Source organism: Trachypithecus francoisi, unplaced genomic scaffold (genome assembly GCF_009764315.1).
Source record: "Trachypithecus francoisi isolate TF-2019V2 unplaced genomic scaffold, Tfra_2.0 Lachesis_group0, whole genome shotgun sequence".
NCBI lineage: Eukaryota > Metazoa > Chordata > Mammalia > Primates > Cercopithecidae > Trachypithecus > Trachypithecus francoisi.
Genome location: NW_022681453.1, coordinates 158159595 through 158176316, shown reverse-complemented (window position 1 = coordinate 158176316; position 16722 = coordinate 158159595). Strand labels below are relative to the sequence as shown.

General features: G+C 39.2%; 1 protein-coding gene across 5 annotated transcripts in view; it reads left to right on the top strand.

The window, feature by feature from the left end:
* PPP2R3A (protein phosphatase 2 regulatory subunit B''alpha) overlaps positions 1–16722 on the top strand; it is a 206345-nt gene that overhangs the window by 63323 nt on the left and 126300 nt on the right. For 4 of the 5 annotated variants that reach the window (XM_033212577.1, XM_033212576.1, XM_033212579.1 and 1 more), the window contains one exon: positions 4636–4902. In XM_033212577.1, the coding sequence (XP_033068468.1) occupies positions 4636–4902 (267 nt within the window). Of the gene's footprint in view, positions 1–556; positions 1023–4635; positions 4903–16722 lie in introns of those variants that run through there. The other variant, XM_033212580.1, reaches the window with a different exon arrangement.

Here is a 16722-nt window from a genome sequence, read left to right as displayed (position 1 = left end):
TCATCTTTTCTGTCCTTTTTGTTTTAGCCACGTTTGACTTGCTTATATGTATCTAAAACTTATTTTCTATGGCATTCAGTTGTTCTACTTTCTTAACCAATACTTCTGAGAACAGATTTTCAGATATGTTCATAATCAGTTCAAGAAAATGTTTGATAACTAAGATAGTCTTTTGCTTTAAAAAATGTTAAATCTGAGATCAACAGATCTTTTTGTAAATTCCCATTTGAGAATGAAAGTTTCTGTTTTTCCTCTTATTTTGACTGGGAGTTTTGGATATTTACTTTGCTTCAAATAAAAAATAAAAAACTATTCTTAAAATAATAGTTTCAAATTCAAAGTTCAGCATCCCGTTCTTTTTTTTATAAAATATTAAAGAGAAGAAGCTGAAAATGTTCTACATGTTCTTTTTCTTCTAGTTTGAAAATAAACTGCTTTATGCGGATTGACACCTTACATACTCTGAGTTTAAGAAGTTAGCATTATCTGAGAAGGTACTATTTTTAGGTCCAGCTGTAATGTTTCTAACTTGGGTACACAGAGTAGTGGGTGCTTCCTTTCCCAGAAGGCTCCATATTCTCAACATGTGCAGGTCAATTTGACATAAAGCTACCAACAAGGAGCAACAGGCCGGTTGCAGGCTGTGTTTATAACTTGAAAATTATGAACAGGTATTGGGAGCCACAGACTGTATTTGGGAACCAGCTGCATGTCAGGACAAGCATAGATTGTGGTCCGTGGAGGCTGGGAGAGCACAATGCTTGAATTTCATTTCTTTGGGAGATAAGAAGAAAAAATTCTTCCTACCTGACAAGATTGACAACTTGCTAAATCTGATTATCTTCAGAAGTGTGCTGGACAGTTGTGAAGTAAACATTCTCTTTTCAAAGATGATGATCAAGGAAACATCTCTACGAAGGGACCCGGATTTAAGGGGAGAGCTAGCTTTCCTGGCAAGGGGCTGTGATTTTGTTCTCCCTTCACGGTTTAAGAAGCGGCTGAAGTCATTTCAGCAGACACAGGTTTGAAATTTGGGTGTTTTTTTTTTTTTTAATATTTTTATTACTAATAAAACCATCCAGTGAACTAACTCACAAATAATTTTACAGCTCCCTTGTATCTTGATATTAGATCAAGGAATTAATGTGTGTCCTCTATTCAGCTATTTGCAGAAAGCTATTTGCAGAGGGATTCCAACAGGTTTAAAAATAGACCTTTTGGACCTGGAGTACAGTACTCACATTTTTCTCTTGTGGAGAAGGAATCCAGTTTTAGAGATAACAAATACAACTTAACGAACGTTTTACAATTTAGCTAGAAAATTACTGGAATTTTTAATAGAAATATCCTTGAGAAACTAGAATTTCTGTTAAAAGCCTTGTTTGCACTTTGAATCAATAGATTATATATTAGCATGCATACACATCTGTAACAAATGTTTGTTTAAAAAGTATGTTAATCCTGGTAATCTTTTTTTAAAAACAAGACATTTGTGTCGATATAGACAATTGTGTATGTGTGTGTTGTAATGTATGTAGATAACAAAGAATGGTGGTTACTTCTAGATTATGAAAAAATGTCTTCCCTAAGCAGGCTATGCAATTGAGTCATTTCTGCCTATGATGAGTACTTTGCAGAGTACCTACTTGCTTGCTTAAAATCTATGGCAGTGTTTCACCAAACAAGTGCCTAACATTGACTACAATATAAATCAAGGACTGTACAAATGCTGGCCATCCAAAATCCGGCAAGAAACCATAGTTTTATGGTTATTCTGACCCAGAATAATCTCAAATTATTTGGGTAAATATGAAATTGCTTTTTTTGTAGGTCAAAAATGATCAAATATTGGAAATGCTACAGTGACATAATAGCACAAGGAAACTATTCTGAATGAATATCTAAGTGATACTGTGTTTATAGCGAAAGACCGAAATGGAGAATTGAAATACTTTACCCAGCTAATTATACTCTAATGCTGCTCCTAGACTGGACTGAAACCACTGTATCCAAAGTGAGCAGATGCTAAACTTGCCAGTAAATTTGGCAGAATTTATATTACTAGGTTTTCTTCCATAATGTTTGTAAACAATCAGTTTTATTCAGCTACTTTAAGGTTTAAATTATATGTCTCCTGTAGAACTCAATGGAAAGTAAATTGAGTACCCAAAAGCTCAAAATAAATGCATTATTTTAGTGTTATTTTCCTTTTAAATATTAACATCAGTTTTATTAAATACGGAATTGACCAGTGAATTAATAGTTGCCTATCAGTGAATTGCTCTGTGTTAAGTACACTAAGAAAAGCAGAACAGAATATTTTATAATGAGATATTTTCCCGTTCAAATAAAATCTTTGGCAGCCAGTGTTCTGAGTATCACTTACTTCTGTCAAAGCAAAAACAGAGAGTTAACATTGAAGACCTTGCTCTAAACCTTTCCCACTAGTGTGTATTCATGAGACTCTCAGGTTTCATCCCTACTGGCACCAGTGGTCTTAATTCTATGGGCATAACTGCCCTAGATATGACACCACAGAAAACACTGGTGATTGTACACCTGAACCTCACAAATCTCTTTCAGCATAGAATAATGGAAAGGGATGACACTAATATAAATGGTCTAGGTAAAGCCCCTGAAGAATTCTGTGCCTTACTTTAGAATTTTAAGAACACTCTGAACAATAATAATAACTTATTGACTTCTGGGACTATGTAATATTTACAGATTTAGCACTGAGGCAGAGAGAAATGTTGACTTAAAATGGATTGTCAATTTGTTAAAACTGGTTTATAAACTTCAAATTGCTTTACATATGTAGATGATTATTTTATTTATTATTGAATCTGAAGGATTATGCCACATTATGCTTCATCTAATTTTTTTGAGAATCTCATCCGTTGGTATTGTCATTCATTTTCTTACATGATAGATAGATCTCTGCCCAGCACTGTTCTGAACCTTTTACCTATATTACATCTTACAATTTCCTTTAATCCTCACAACAACCTTCTAAGAAGTAGACATTGTAATTTCTGTTTTATTATTGAAATTCCAAAAGGTTAAGTAACCATTTTGAGGTCACAGACTAGTAAGCCATCAGTGTTTTAAGTTTTTCATGTTTCATTGGCATCACTTCCCTTTGTTCTGTTTCTTCTTTGACTATTGCTTTATACTGGTAACATCCTGATAACTGTAGCAAAGACATGGGGTGTGACAACTGGCCTTCATATCCCTAATAGTCTTAAATATATGAGCAGACTCCATTCTGTGTATTAATGTCAGATATTAATACAGGGAAATTGGGCTATTATGACAAAAATAGATTTAACCATTTTCATATATTTATATGAATAAATCTTATCTCTTTATAAAACTCACATTTTTAAGGGTAGCTAAGATTTTTATCCTGAAGTTTAAAATTATATTATAAACCTATATATTAAGAAATATGATAGATCTACTTCTTACAGATATATCATTGTTCAAACTTTAGAGATGGCATTAGAGTAATTAAGGAAGAACATTTGAATAATACTTTGTGTTCATAATACCTATAAAATATATTTAGCTAGTCAACAGTTATATTCATCTTTCATACTTTATGTAACATCTAATACAGTACCATGCTCATGAGCCTCGATAGTCTGGCCATTAATTAAGAGTAGAAATTAGAACTATGAAAATTCTAATGGAATCTTTTTTGCTTTTTCTGATAAGAATCTCAGAAGTAAATTTAGTCTTTATTGGTAAGATAAATTTCTACCTAAATAATGATGTACCTCCCCTCCCTTTTTCCTACATAGTGGGCAATCTCAGTTTCCTCATTGCCTCCCCGCCACTCTTTACTGACCTTTCTAATGTCTTTTTATAGTATGCCACCTCAAATCATTTTTTTAAAAGAAGAAGAATATAAACTAAATGAGTTATTAAACTGTAAAGGGAGTTTGGTTGTGATGAAATTAATGAACATGGTTTTTGCCTATTGGAGCAAACCACAAATAAGATAAATGTGTATCTTGCAGAAAATGGCATGGCCCTAGTGGCAAATAAATCAGCCAGGTAGGGGACATTTCAGAACTAAAATGCTTTAATTTTCTTAACAGAGATTTTCTCAGCATCAGGGGCTGGCAGTGATTCTGCCTCAGCAAAGTCAAGCTAGAGAAGGTAAAAGGAGCTCCTTCCCCAAATACTTTTTAGAGATATATATATTTAAAAGGAACTTGTTTTTGCCTGTTGAAGGAGAGGTAAAAGTCAAAGAAAGACCAAGAACTGTCTTCAGAAAGAATGTATTAATCCAGTTCCAACAGAGTGAGAATACACCTCGAGATTCTTAATATATCAACTAACATTGCTCTTTGATTCTTTTGAAATGTCTGCCAAATAGCTGATGGAGAAACCTATGTATTTTTTAAACATAAATCTATGTAAACTTGAGTACTGGCAGATATTAATTAATTAATTAATTTAGTGCAGATAAGCATTCCCTAGAAACATGCTTACCACCCTTTAGAGTACATGAAGCCCTTAATCTCTCCTGTCTCTGATTGTGGTTTCTTACATTGCTCATGAGGATTTTCAGTCAATGAATGCTGTTTAAATTTTTTGTGTCTCATAATCTTATTTTTCTTTTAGATTCAAAATAAACCAGAAAAGAAACCTGGAACACCACTCCCACCTCCGGCCACCTCTCCAAGTAGTCCCCAACCTCTCTCCCCGGTTCCCCATGTGAATAATGTTGTGAATGCACCATTGTCCATAAACATTCCACGATTCTACTTCCCTGAAGGACTCCCAGATACCTGCAGTAATCATGAACAGACTCTAAGCAGAATTGAAACTGCTTTCATGGATATTGAAGATCAGAAAGCAGACATTTATGAAATGGGGAAAATTGCAAAGGTAATGTAACTTTATAATCTCCCCTTCTCTAGAAACCCTGATCTTCCACTCTTCACTGCCTCTTTGCCCTGTTTTGAAGCATGCATGGAGTTGGTTTTTTTCTTCTTCTTCCATAGTGGTCTTCCATTTCAACCTCCTATTTAATATAAGAATCCCTTCCAAGACACCACCAATTCATAAATTCATTCTCTGCTTGAATGCTTTCAGACACTAAAAGCTCTACCTTGCCAGACAGCCTGGTCCATTGTTAAATACTTGGTTGTTAGAAAATTTTTCCTTGTGCTGAATGGGAATCTGATTTTTAGTCCCACCCATTGATCATAACTGCCCTAATGCCAGACAAGGAAGCAGTAGACTGTCTCAATACAGTCATTTTACCCAGAAATAAATGGATTTGACAACAGGAAGCAAGTCTTTGGAACTTTCAAATATATCCAACTGCTTCTGAGTTAAAATCTTACCCCTCTAATGTCAGGACTACTATGACTTGATTCTATGCCTCCAGACAGAACAGTTAATACTTAGCATAACCATCAGATTATATTTGATTATACCATTTCCCAATTTAGCAATATTCAGGAATTCCCACCCTCTATAGCAGTGCTTTGTTTTGTTTGGGCTTTATTTTTATTATGCATGAATATTGAAGAGTCAGGTCACACTTCAGGCTTTAGCAGTAGTTTTAGGCTGTGCTTCAAGAGGCAGAGGGGTTTAGTAGGCTAAGGGCTGCATGGAGGCAAGTAGGAGACCAAGTGGGAAAACCTAAGAGCCCATGCACACTTCCACTGAGAAGGGTTCCCCTTCTCAGGAGTAATGTTAAAAAGTTGGAAAACTACCATTCTTCAGAGTAAACCTCAAACTTCTCTTCTGGCATTCCATGGCTTCCACAGCCTGGCCCCAGAGTTTTTTTTTCCAAAGCTGCCTAAAACTTTCCTGTATAATCGTGACCCTCTTGCCCTCTTATAGGCATTTGGGCTCTCAGAGTTCTCCCTCCAGAGTGGGCTTCCCCTCTTGCCAACCTCCTCAGCATCCACTTTGTTGAAAACCTATCTTCCATTGTGTATCATTGGAGAAGTCCCTGAACCCTCACTTATCATGCCCTGCCCTACCTCTGACCTCACAAAACATTTGTCATTGCTGTTAAATGACATGTAACTAGAGTGATTTTAAAGGAAATGAAAAGGAATTCTTTCTTCTCTTTCTTCATCCCTCCTTAAAAATTGCTTGTTGACCCCCTAGATGCTTTTAATGAAAAACAAACTCATTCCAGAAATAAGAGCTTATCTGTTTCCATTCCATTTTACTTGTGAGAGAACTGCAGTTCTACAAATACTTATCTGAAGTCACAGAGCTAGTTCATGCCAGGAGGCAAGTTGTCTAACTTCTAGCGTGGTGCTGTTTCTACATATATCATCTCCCTGGACATGTAGTAACAGTAACTAATTTCCAGTTAATAGCCACACAAATATATTACAAGCTCTTTAAGGGCATTCAGGATTTTCTTACCCAATTCTTTTAGAGGTGGCTATTACGTTAGATGACAGAACCCTGATGATAAAATTTCTGAATGGGCTGGAACTATGGCTGTAAGTCCAAAAGATAAAATTTAGCAAGGGTGAATGAAATTTGCATTTGGAGGTAATATGGTAACTACATAAATGCCAACAGGGTATTTCTTTTTTTTTTTGAGACAGACTTTCGCTCTTGTTGCCCAGGCTGGAGTGCAATGGCGCTATCTTGGCACACCACAACCTCTGCCTCCCAGGTTCAAGTGATTCTGCTGCCTCAACCTCCCGAGTAGCTGGGATTCCACAGGCATGCGCCACCACACCTGGCTAGTTTTTGTATTTTTAGTAGAGACAGGGTTTCTCCATGTTGGTCAGGCTGGTCCGAACTCCCGACCTCAGGTGATCCACCCACCTGGGCCTCCCAAAGTGCTGAGATTACACCAACAGGGTGTTTCTAACATGAGAGCAATTTGTGTGAAAGAGACAGAAAGTTTCATGGATTGCTTCAGGTAAACAGACAAAGAGAAACTTTCCAGATTAGAGCATAGTAATTCCCTGGTACAGTGCTGAGGTCACCATGTCTGGAGAGCCGTTCTTCCTCTGAATATTCCCAACTACTGACTGAGGAGCCCATTCTCCTGTGTCTTTGTACTGCTCTGTCTCCACATCCTTTATGGTCTGGCCTCCCATTCCTGTGCCATGGTAGCCCTGCCTTGCTCTGTGGCTCAGGGCCCTGCTAACACTCCACAGATTCAGTGAGAGGAGAGCAGAAAGCCTAAAGACTCCCCAGTACTCAAGGGAGGTGTCGAAAAGAATATAGTCAAGGCAGGGTAGAAGTCTCTGGAAGATGGGGAGCCAGAGGAACAACTTTGCCATTTATGTGCAGTGAGAATCAGTCTGTATGTGGTATCAGAAAAAAACAGCAGTGTTGAAACTGACAGATAACATGGAGGAGTTTAAAAAGATAGAAAACCAATTTATTTAGCCATAGTAACAGTCGTTTACATAACAATTTGCTTCTTATACCTAATAATCATGTGGTGCAATAGCGATTATATATATATATGTCTGATTAACTTGTCTGAATTATACTTAATTATAGCCCTAAATTCTATTCATGGGCACCAAGCCTTTTTGTTCATTGCTGTTAGATCTTGTCAGCTCAGGTAGCAAAGTAAACTGCACATACCTTTAAAAAGTTAAAATCAACGTTGCATTTTTATAAAATGAGGATGCGTGGGCAGGCACAGTAACTCATGCCTGTAATCCCAGGACTTTGGGAGGTCGAGGCAGGAGGATCGCTTGAGCCTGGGAGTTCAAGACCAGCCTGGGCAACATAGTGAGACCCCATCTCTACAGATAATAATTTTTTAAAATTACCTGGGTGTAGTGACATGTGGCATGTGGTCCTAGCTGCTCAGGAGACTGAGGCAGGAGGATCGGAGACTGAGCCCAGGAGGTTGAGGTTGCAGTGAGCCATGATCACGCCACCACACTCCAGCCTGGGTGACAGAGTGAGACCCTGTCTCAATAAAAAGTTGGGGGCATGGTTGTGTATATAATTACCTGGGAAGTTGAGGGGGATGCGTATGTAATTACCTGAAAAGATAATCATGTGTGTGTCAGTTTGTATTTTTTTTTGCCTCTTTATTCTTAAAACTGTTTATTTAAAAGTTGATTTAATCATGTCTTCCAGTTAGCTAATTCTCTTTTTTTCTAATGTTATTTCCATGGTTTGTTGGGAAACAGGTGGTGTTTGGTTACATGAGTAAGTTATTTAGTGATGATTTGTGAGATTATGGTGCACTCATCACCCAGGCAGTATACAATGCACCTTATTTGTAGTGTTTTATCCCTCACCCCTTCCTACCCTTTCCCCCTTAGTCCCCAAGGTCCACTGTGTCATTCTTATGCCTTTGCATCCTCATAGCTTCACTCCCACTTTTGAGTGAGAACATATAATGTTTGGTTTTCCATTCCTGAGTTACTCCACATGAAATAGTCTCCAATCTCATCCTGGTCACTGTGAGTGCCATTAATTCATTCCTTTTCATGGCTGAGTAGTATTCCATCATACACACACACACACACCACACACACACACACACACGCACCACAGTTGGTTTATCCATTTGTTGATTGATGGGCATTGGATTGGTTCCACGTTTTTGCAATTGCGAATTGTGCTGCTATAAACATGCATGTACAAATATCTTTTTTTACAGTGACTTCTTTTCCTCTGAGTAGATACCCAGTAGTGGGATTGCTGGATCAAATGGTAGTTCTACTTTTAGTTCTTTAAAGAATCTCCACAATGTTTTCTGTTGTGGTTGTACTAGTTTACATTCCCACCAACAGTGTGGAAGTGTTCCCTTTTCACTGCAGCCGTGCCAACATCTACTGTTTTTTTTTGTTTGTTTTTTTGGCAGGGGTAAGGTGGTATCGCATTGTGGTTTTGATTTGCGTTTCCCTGATCATTAGTGACATTGAGCATTTTTTATATGTTTGTTGGCCGTTTGTATATCTTCCTTTGTGAATTGTCTATTCATGTCATTAGCCCACTTTTTGATGGGATTTTTTTTTCTTGTTGATATGAGTACATTGTAGATTCTAGATATTAGTCCTTTGTCAGATGTATAGATCATGAAGACTTTTTCCCACTCTGTGCGTTGTCTGTTTACTTGCTGACTGTTCCTTTCACCATGCAAAACCTCTTTAAGTCCTAGCAGTTTATCTTTGTTTTTATTACATTTGCTTTTGAGTTCTTCGTCATGAAATCTTTGCCCAAGCCAATGTCTAGAAGGGTTTTCCCAGTGTTATCTTCTAGAATTTTTATAGTTTCAGGTCTTAGATTTAAGTCCTTAATCCATCTTGAGTTGATTTTTGTAAAAGGTGACAGATGAGGATCCAGTTTCATTCTCCTACATGTGACTAGCCAATTATCCCAGCACCATTTGTTGAAAAGGGTATGCTTTCCCTACTTTGTGTTTTTGTTTACTTTGTCAAAGATCAGTTGGCTGTATTTGGCTTTATCTCTGGGTTCTCTATTCTGTTCCATTGGTCTATGTGCCTATTTTTATAACAGTACCATGCTGTTTTGATGACTGTGGCCTTATAGTATAGTTTGAAATCAGGTAATGTGATGCCTCCAGATTTATTCTTTTTTCCTAGTCTTGCATTGGCCATGCAGGCTCTCTTTTGGTTCCATATGAATTTTAGAATAGTTTTTTCTAATTCTGTGAAGAATGTTGGTGGTATTTTGATAGGAATTGTGATGGGAATTGCATTGAGTCTGTAGATTGCTTTTGGCAGAATGGTCATTTTCACAATATTGATTCTACCCATCCATGAGCATGGTATGTGTTTCCATTTGTTTGTGTCATCTGTGATTTCTTTCAGCAGTGGTTTGTAGTTATCCTTGTAGAGGTCTTTCACCCCCTTGGTTAGGTGTATTGCTAAGTATGTTTTTGTTTGTTTGTTTGGTTGGTTTTTGTTTTTTTTGCAGCTGTTGTAAAAGGGGTCGAGTTTTTGATTTGATACTCAGCTTGCTCACTGTTGTTGTATAGAAGAACTACTGATTTGTGTACATTAATTGTGTATTCGAAAACTTTGCTGAATTGTTTTATCAGTTTCAGGAGTTTCCTAGAGGAGTTTTTAGGATCTTCTGGGTAAACATATCATCAGCAAACAGCGAGAAATTGACTTCCTTTTTATTTTTGTTTGTTGTTGTTGTTGTTGTTGTTGTTGATTTTTGAGACGGAGTCTTGCCCAGGCTGGAGTGCAGTGGCTCGATCTCGGCTCACTGCAAACTGCAAGCTTCGCCTCCAGGGTTCACGCCATCTCCTGCCTCTGCCTCCCGAGTAGCTGGGACTACAGGCGCCTGCCACCATGCCAGCTAATTTTTTGTATTTTTGGTGGAGACAGGGTTTCACTGTGTTAGCCAGGATGGTCTCGATCTCCTGACCTCATGATCCACCTGCCTCAGCCTCCCAAAGTGCTGGGGTTACAGGCGTGAACCACCACGCCCGGCCAACTTCCTCTTTATTGATATGGGTGCCCTTTATTTCTTTCTCTTGATTGCTCTGACTAGGACTTCATAAAGGGATGCTGGATTTTGTCAAATGCTTTTTCTCCATTTATCGAGATGATCATGTGATTTTGGTTTTTGATTCTGTTTATGTGGTATATCACATTTATCGACTTGCATATGTTAAGTTATCCCTGCATCCCTGATATGAAACCCACTTGATCATGGTGGATTATCTTTTTGATATGTTGTTAGATTCAGTTAGCTAGTATTTAGTTAAGGATTTTAGCATCTGTGTTCATCAGGGATATTGGTCTGTAAGTTTTGTTTGTTTGGTTGGTTGGTTATATCCTTTCCTGGTTTTGATATTAGGGTGATGCCGGCTTCATAGAATGAATTAGGGAGGGTTCCCTGTTTCTCTGTCTTGTGGAATAGTGTCAATAGGATTGGTACCAATTCTTCTTTGAATATCTGGTAGAATTCTGCTGTGAATCCGTCTGTCCTGGACTTCTTTTTGTTGGTAATTTTTAAGTTACCATTTCAGTATCACTGCTTGTTACTGGTCTGTTCACGGTATCTAATTCTTCCTGATTTAAGCTAGAAGGGTTGTATCTTTCCAGGAATTTATCCATGTCTTCTAGGTTTTCTAGTTTATGTGCATAAAGGTGTTCATAGTAACCTTGAATGATCTTTTGTATTTCTGTGGTGTCAGTTGTAATATCTCCTGTTTTGTTTCTTATTGAGATTATTTGGATTTTCTCTCTTCTTTTCTTGGTTAATCTTGCTAATGGTCTATCAATTTTATTTATCTTTTCAAAGAACTAGCTTTTTGTTTCATTTATCTTTTCTATTATTTTTTTCTTTCGTATTATTTTTTTCAATCTCATTTAGTTCTGCTTCAATCCTGGTCATTTTCTTTCTTCTGCTGGGTTTGGGTTTGGTTTCTTCCATTCTTGTTTCTCTAATTCCTTGAGGTGTGACTTTGGATTGTCTGTTTGTGCTCTTTCAGGCTTTTTTTTTTTTTTTTGAGACAGAATCTCTATCACCAGGCGGGAGTGCAGTGGCGCAATCTTGGCTCACTGCAGCCGCCACCTCCTGGGTTCAAGTGATTCTCCTGTGTCAGCCTCCTGAGTAGCTGGGACTACAGGTGCACACCACCACACCCAGCTAATTTTTGTATTTTTTAATAGAGACGGGGTTTCATCATGTTGGCCAGGATGGTCTCGATCTCTTGACCTCATGATCCGCCCACCTTGGCCTCCCAAAGTGCCGGGATGATGGGCGTGAGCCACTGCACCCAGCCCAGACTTTTTGATGTAGGCATTTAGGGCTGTGAACTTCTCTCTTATCATTGCCTTTGCTGTGTCCCAGAGGGTTTGATAGGTTGTGTCACTGTTGTCATTCAGTTTGAATAATTTTTTAAATTTCCATCTTGATTTCATTTTTGACCCAGTGATCATTCAGGAGCAGGTTATTTAATTTCCATGTATTTGCATGGTTTTGAGGGTTCCTTTTGGAGTTGATTTCAGGTTTTATTCCACTGTGGTCTGAGAGGGTGCTTGATATAATTTCAGTTTTCTTAAATGTATTGAGGCTCATTTTGTGGCCTCTTCTGTGGTCTATCTTGGAGAAAGTTCCATGTGCTGTTGAATAGAATGCATATTCTGCAGTTGTTGGATGGAATGTTCTGTATATATCTATTAAGTCCATTTGTTCCAGGGTATAGTTTAAATCAATTGTTTCTTTATTGACTTTCTGTCTTGATGACCTGTCTAGTGTTGTCAGTGGAGTATTGAAGTCCCCCACTCTTATTGTGTTACTGTCTATCTCATTTGTTAGGTCTATTAGTAATTGTTTTATAAACTTGGGAGCTCCAGTGTTAGTGCATATATGTTTAGGATTGTGATATTTTCCTGTTGGAAAAGGCCTTTTATCATTATATAATGTTCCTATTTGTCTTTTTTAACTGTTGTTGCTTTAAAGTTTGTTTTGTCTGTTATAAGAAGAGCTACTCCTGCTCACTTTTGGTGTCCATTTGCCTGAAATGTCTTTTTCCACCCTTAAGTTTGTGCAAGTCCTTATGTGTTAGGTGAGTCTCTTGAAGGCAGCAGATAATTGGTTGGTGAATTCTTATCGATTCTACAATTCTTTATCTTTTAAGTGGAGTATTTAGGCCATTTATATTCAGTGTTAATATTGAGATATGAGGTACCATTCCATTCATCATGCTGTTTGTTTCCTGTATACCTTGGTTTTTTTATTTTGTTTTTTAAATTGCATTTTTGTTTTATAGATCCTCTGGGATTTATGCTTTAAAGAGGTTCTGTGTTGATGTGTTTCCACGATTTGTTTCAAGATTTAGAGCTGCTTTTAGCAGTTCTTGTAGTGGTGGCTTGGTAGTGTCAAATTCTCTCAGCATTTCTTTTTCTGAAAAAGACTCTTTTCTTCATATATGAAGTTTAGTTTCGCTGGATACAAAATTCTTGGCTTTTTTTTTTTTTTTTTTTGATAACTGATAATTGTTTTGTTTGAGGAGGCTGAAGATAGGGCCGTAGTTCCTTCTAGCTTGTAGGGTTCTGCTGAGAAATCTGCTGTTAACCTGGTAGGTTTTCCTTTATAGGTTACCTGGTACTTCTGTGTCACCACTCTGAAGATTCTTTCCTTTATCTTAACTTTAGATTACCTGATGACAGTGTGCCTAGGCAGTGATCTTTTTGTGATTAATTTCCCAGGCGTTCTTTGTGCTTCTTGTATTTGGATGTCTAGGTCTCTAGCAAGGCCAGGGAAGTTTTCCTCAATTATTCTCCCAAGTATGTTTTCAAAACTTAGATTTCTCTTCTTCCTCAGGAACACCAGTCAATCTTAGGTTTGGTCATTTAACATAATCCTTGACTCCTTGGAGGCTTTGTTCATATTTTCTTTTTTTCTTTGTCTTGTTGGATTGGGTTAATTTGAAGACCTTGTCTTTGAGCTCTGAATTTCTTTCTTCTGCTTGTTCAATTCTATTGCTGAGACTTTCCAGAGCATTTTGCATTTCTGTAAGTGTGTCCATTGTTTCCTGAAGTTTTGGTTGTTTTTTATTTATGCTGTTTCCTTGAATATTTCTCCCTTCACTTTTATCGTTTTTTGGATTTCCTTACATTGGGCTTTGCCTTTCTCTGGTGCCTCCCTGATAAGCTTAATAACTAACCTCCTAAATTCTTTTTCAGGTAAATCAGGGATTTATTCTTGGTTTGGGTCTGTTGCTGGTGAGCTAGTGTGATTTTTGGAGGTATTAAAGAACCTTGTTTTGTCATATAACCAGAGTTGGTTTTCTGGTTCCTTCTCATATGGGTAGGCTCTGTCAGAGGGAAGGTCTAGGACTGAAGGCTGTTGGTCAGATTCGTTTGTCCCACAGGGTGTTCCCTTGATGTACTACTACTCTCCCTCTTTTCCTATGGATGTGGCTTCCTGAGAGCCAAGATTTGGTGATTGTTATCTCTCTTCTGGATCTAGCCACCCAGCAAGTCCAGGCTCTGGGCTGGTACTGGGGGTTGCCTGCACAGCGTCCTGTGTTGTGAACCCTCTGTGGGTCTCTCAGCCGTGGATACCAGCACAGTATTTGGAGTGTCTCTTGGGTCCTGCAGGAGCAGTTCACTTACTTCAGGGGGTCTGTGGGTCCTCTCAGGTTTCCTGATTTGTTCCTGCAGTTGTTCTGGAGCAAAAATTCACAGTACAATCTTCCACACACTGCTCTCTCTGTCCCAAGTTGGAGCTGCAGTCTAGTCCTGCGTCCGGTCCACCATGATCGCCTCAGTCCTCAGAGACTTTTTGTTACTCCTAATTGTCTTTTAATTTAGCTTTTACTTGGCTATTGCAGTCTGTTAGTACTCACTAAGTCATCCTTATTTTCGACAGTTCTTTACTATGCATGCAAGTCTTTTTTGGTACCAGGCAGTGAGCTCTGTGTCTCCAGCACTTACTGTTCATATTCTTATGATAGGTTGGCATAGGAAAAGGAGAAGAGAGGCAACCTTTAAGGAGTAAGGAAGAGAGAGTTTGTTAGAGCAATAAATGAATGTTCTTATGGATTCTTGTAGTTTATAAAGTTATTTGGAAGACCAGCTTGAGTTTGCCGCCTACTCTTAGTGGCACTCAAGTGTAGCTATAAAGACTGGGATCTGTTTTAAAGTGCCTAGAAAACTCTGTTTATGAAATCTGCATCTGTTGGTGAAGTTTAGCTCATTCATCTTAGACCTCAAACAGCCCTGAAAAACTTAATGCTCACATCTGGTTAAATTCTCAGTGTGTAGTTTGTACATTTTTCCACAGCTTTAAGTAATGATAGAGAAGAAGTGAATAGGGAATGAATCTCAGAGAAATGAAAGCAACGTAGGAACAGAAACAGAGAAACAGTAAGAAATGCGTTTTTCAGAGACTGGGCCAAAGGATTCATCATGGCGTTTTAAAAAGTTGAAAGTTGAGAAAGAAGAATAAGACTCTTTTCTGAACCATACAAAGCCCTGCAGCTCCTGTCTTCTGGCTGACATAGCACCATCTTTACCTGTCACACCTATAGCCTGGAAGATAGCCTCTCTGTGTCTGAATTTCTTCATCTGCAAAATGGGATTAAAAAAATAGGTCGGCGGAGCAAGATGGCCGAATAGGAACAGCTCCAGTCTCCAACTCCCAGCGCAAGCGACACAGAAGACTGGTGATTTCTGCATTTTCAACTGAGGTACTGGGGTCATCTCACTAGGGAGTGCCGGACAATCGGTGCTGGTCAGCTGCTGCAGCCCGACCAGCGAGAGCTGAAGCAGGGCGAGGCATCGCCTCACCTGGGAAGCGCAAGGGGGAAGGGAATCCCTTTTCCTAGCCAGGGGAACTGAGACACACAACACCTGGAAAATCGGGTAACTCCTACCCCAATATTGCGCTTTAAGCAAATGGGCACACCAGGAGAATATATCCCACACCTGGGCGGGAGGGTCCCACGCCCACGGAGCCTCCCTCATTGCTAACACAGCAGTCTGCGATCTAACCGCAAGGCAGCAGCGAGGCTAGGGGAGGGGCGCCTGCCATTGCTGAGGCTTAAGTAGGTAAACAAAGCCACTGGGAAGCTCGAACTGGGTGGAGCTCACAGCAGCTCAAGGAAACCTGCCTGTCTCTGTAGACTCCACCTCTGGGGACAGGGCACAGCTAAAAAAACAACAACAACAAAAAGGCAGCAGAACCTCTGCAGACACAAACGACTCTGTCTGACAGCTTTGAAGAGAGCAGTGGATCTCCCCACACGGAGGTTGAGATCTGAGAAGGGACAGACTGCCTGTTCAAGTGGGTCCCTGACCCCTGAGTAGCCTAACTGGGAGACATCCCCCACTAGGGGCAGTCTGACACCCCACACCTCACAGGGTGGAGTACATCCCTGAGAGGAAGCTTCCAAAGGAAGAATCAGACAGGTACACTCACTGTTCAGCAATATTCTATCTTCTGCAACCTCTGCTGCTGATACCCAGGCAAACAGGGTCTGGAGTGGACCTCAAGCAATCTCCAACAGACCTACAGCTGAGGGTCCTGACTGTCAGAAGGAAAACTATCAAACAGGAAGGACACCTATACCAAAACCCCATCAGTACGTCACCATCATCAAAGACCAGAGACAGATAAAACCACAAAGATGGGGAAGAAGCAGGGCAGAAAAGCTGGAAATTCAAAAAATAAGAGCGCATCTCCCCCTGTAAAGGAGCACAGCCCATCGCCAGCAACGGATCAAAGCTGGTCAGAGAATGACTTTGATGAGATGAGAGAAGAAGCCTTCAGTCCATCAGACTTCTCAGAGCTAAAGGAGGAATTACGTACCCAGCGCAAAGAAACTAAAAATCTTGAAAAAAGAGTGGAAGAATTGATAGCTAGACTAATTAATGCAGAGAAGGTCATAAACGAAATGGCAGAGATGAAACCCATGACACGAGAAATACATGACAAATACACAAGCTTCAGTAACAGACTCGATCAACTGGAAGAAAGAGTATCAGCGATTGAGGATCAAATGAATGAAATGAAGCGAGAAGAGAAACCAAAAGAAAAAAGAAGAAAAAGAAATGAACAAAGCCTGCAAGAAGTATGGGATTATGTAAAAAGACCAAATCTACGTCTGATTGGGGTGCCTGAAAGTGAGGGGGAAAATGGAACCAAGTTGGAAAACACTCTTCAGGATATCATCCAGGAGAACTTCCCCAACCTAGTAGGGCAGGCCAACATTCAAATTCAGGAAATACAGAGAACGCCACAAAGATACTCCTCGAG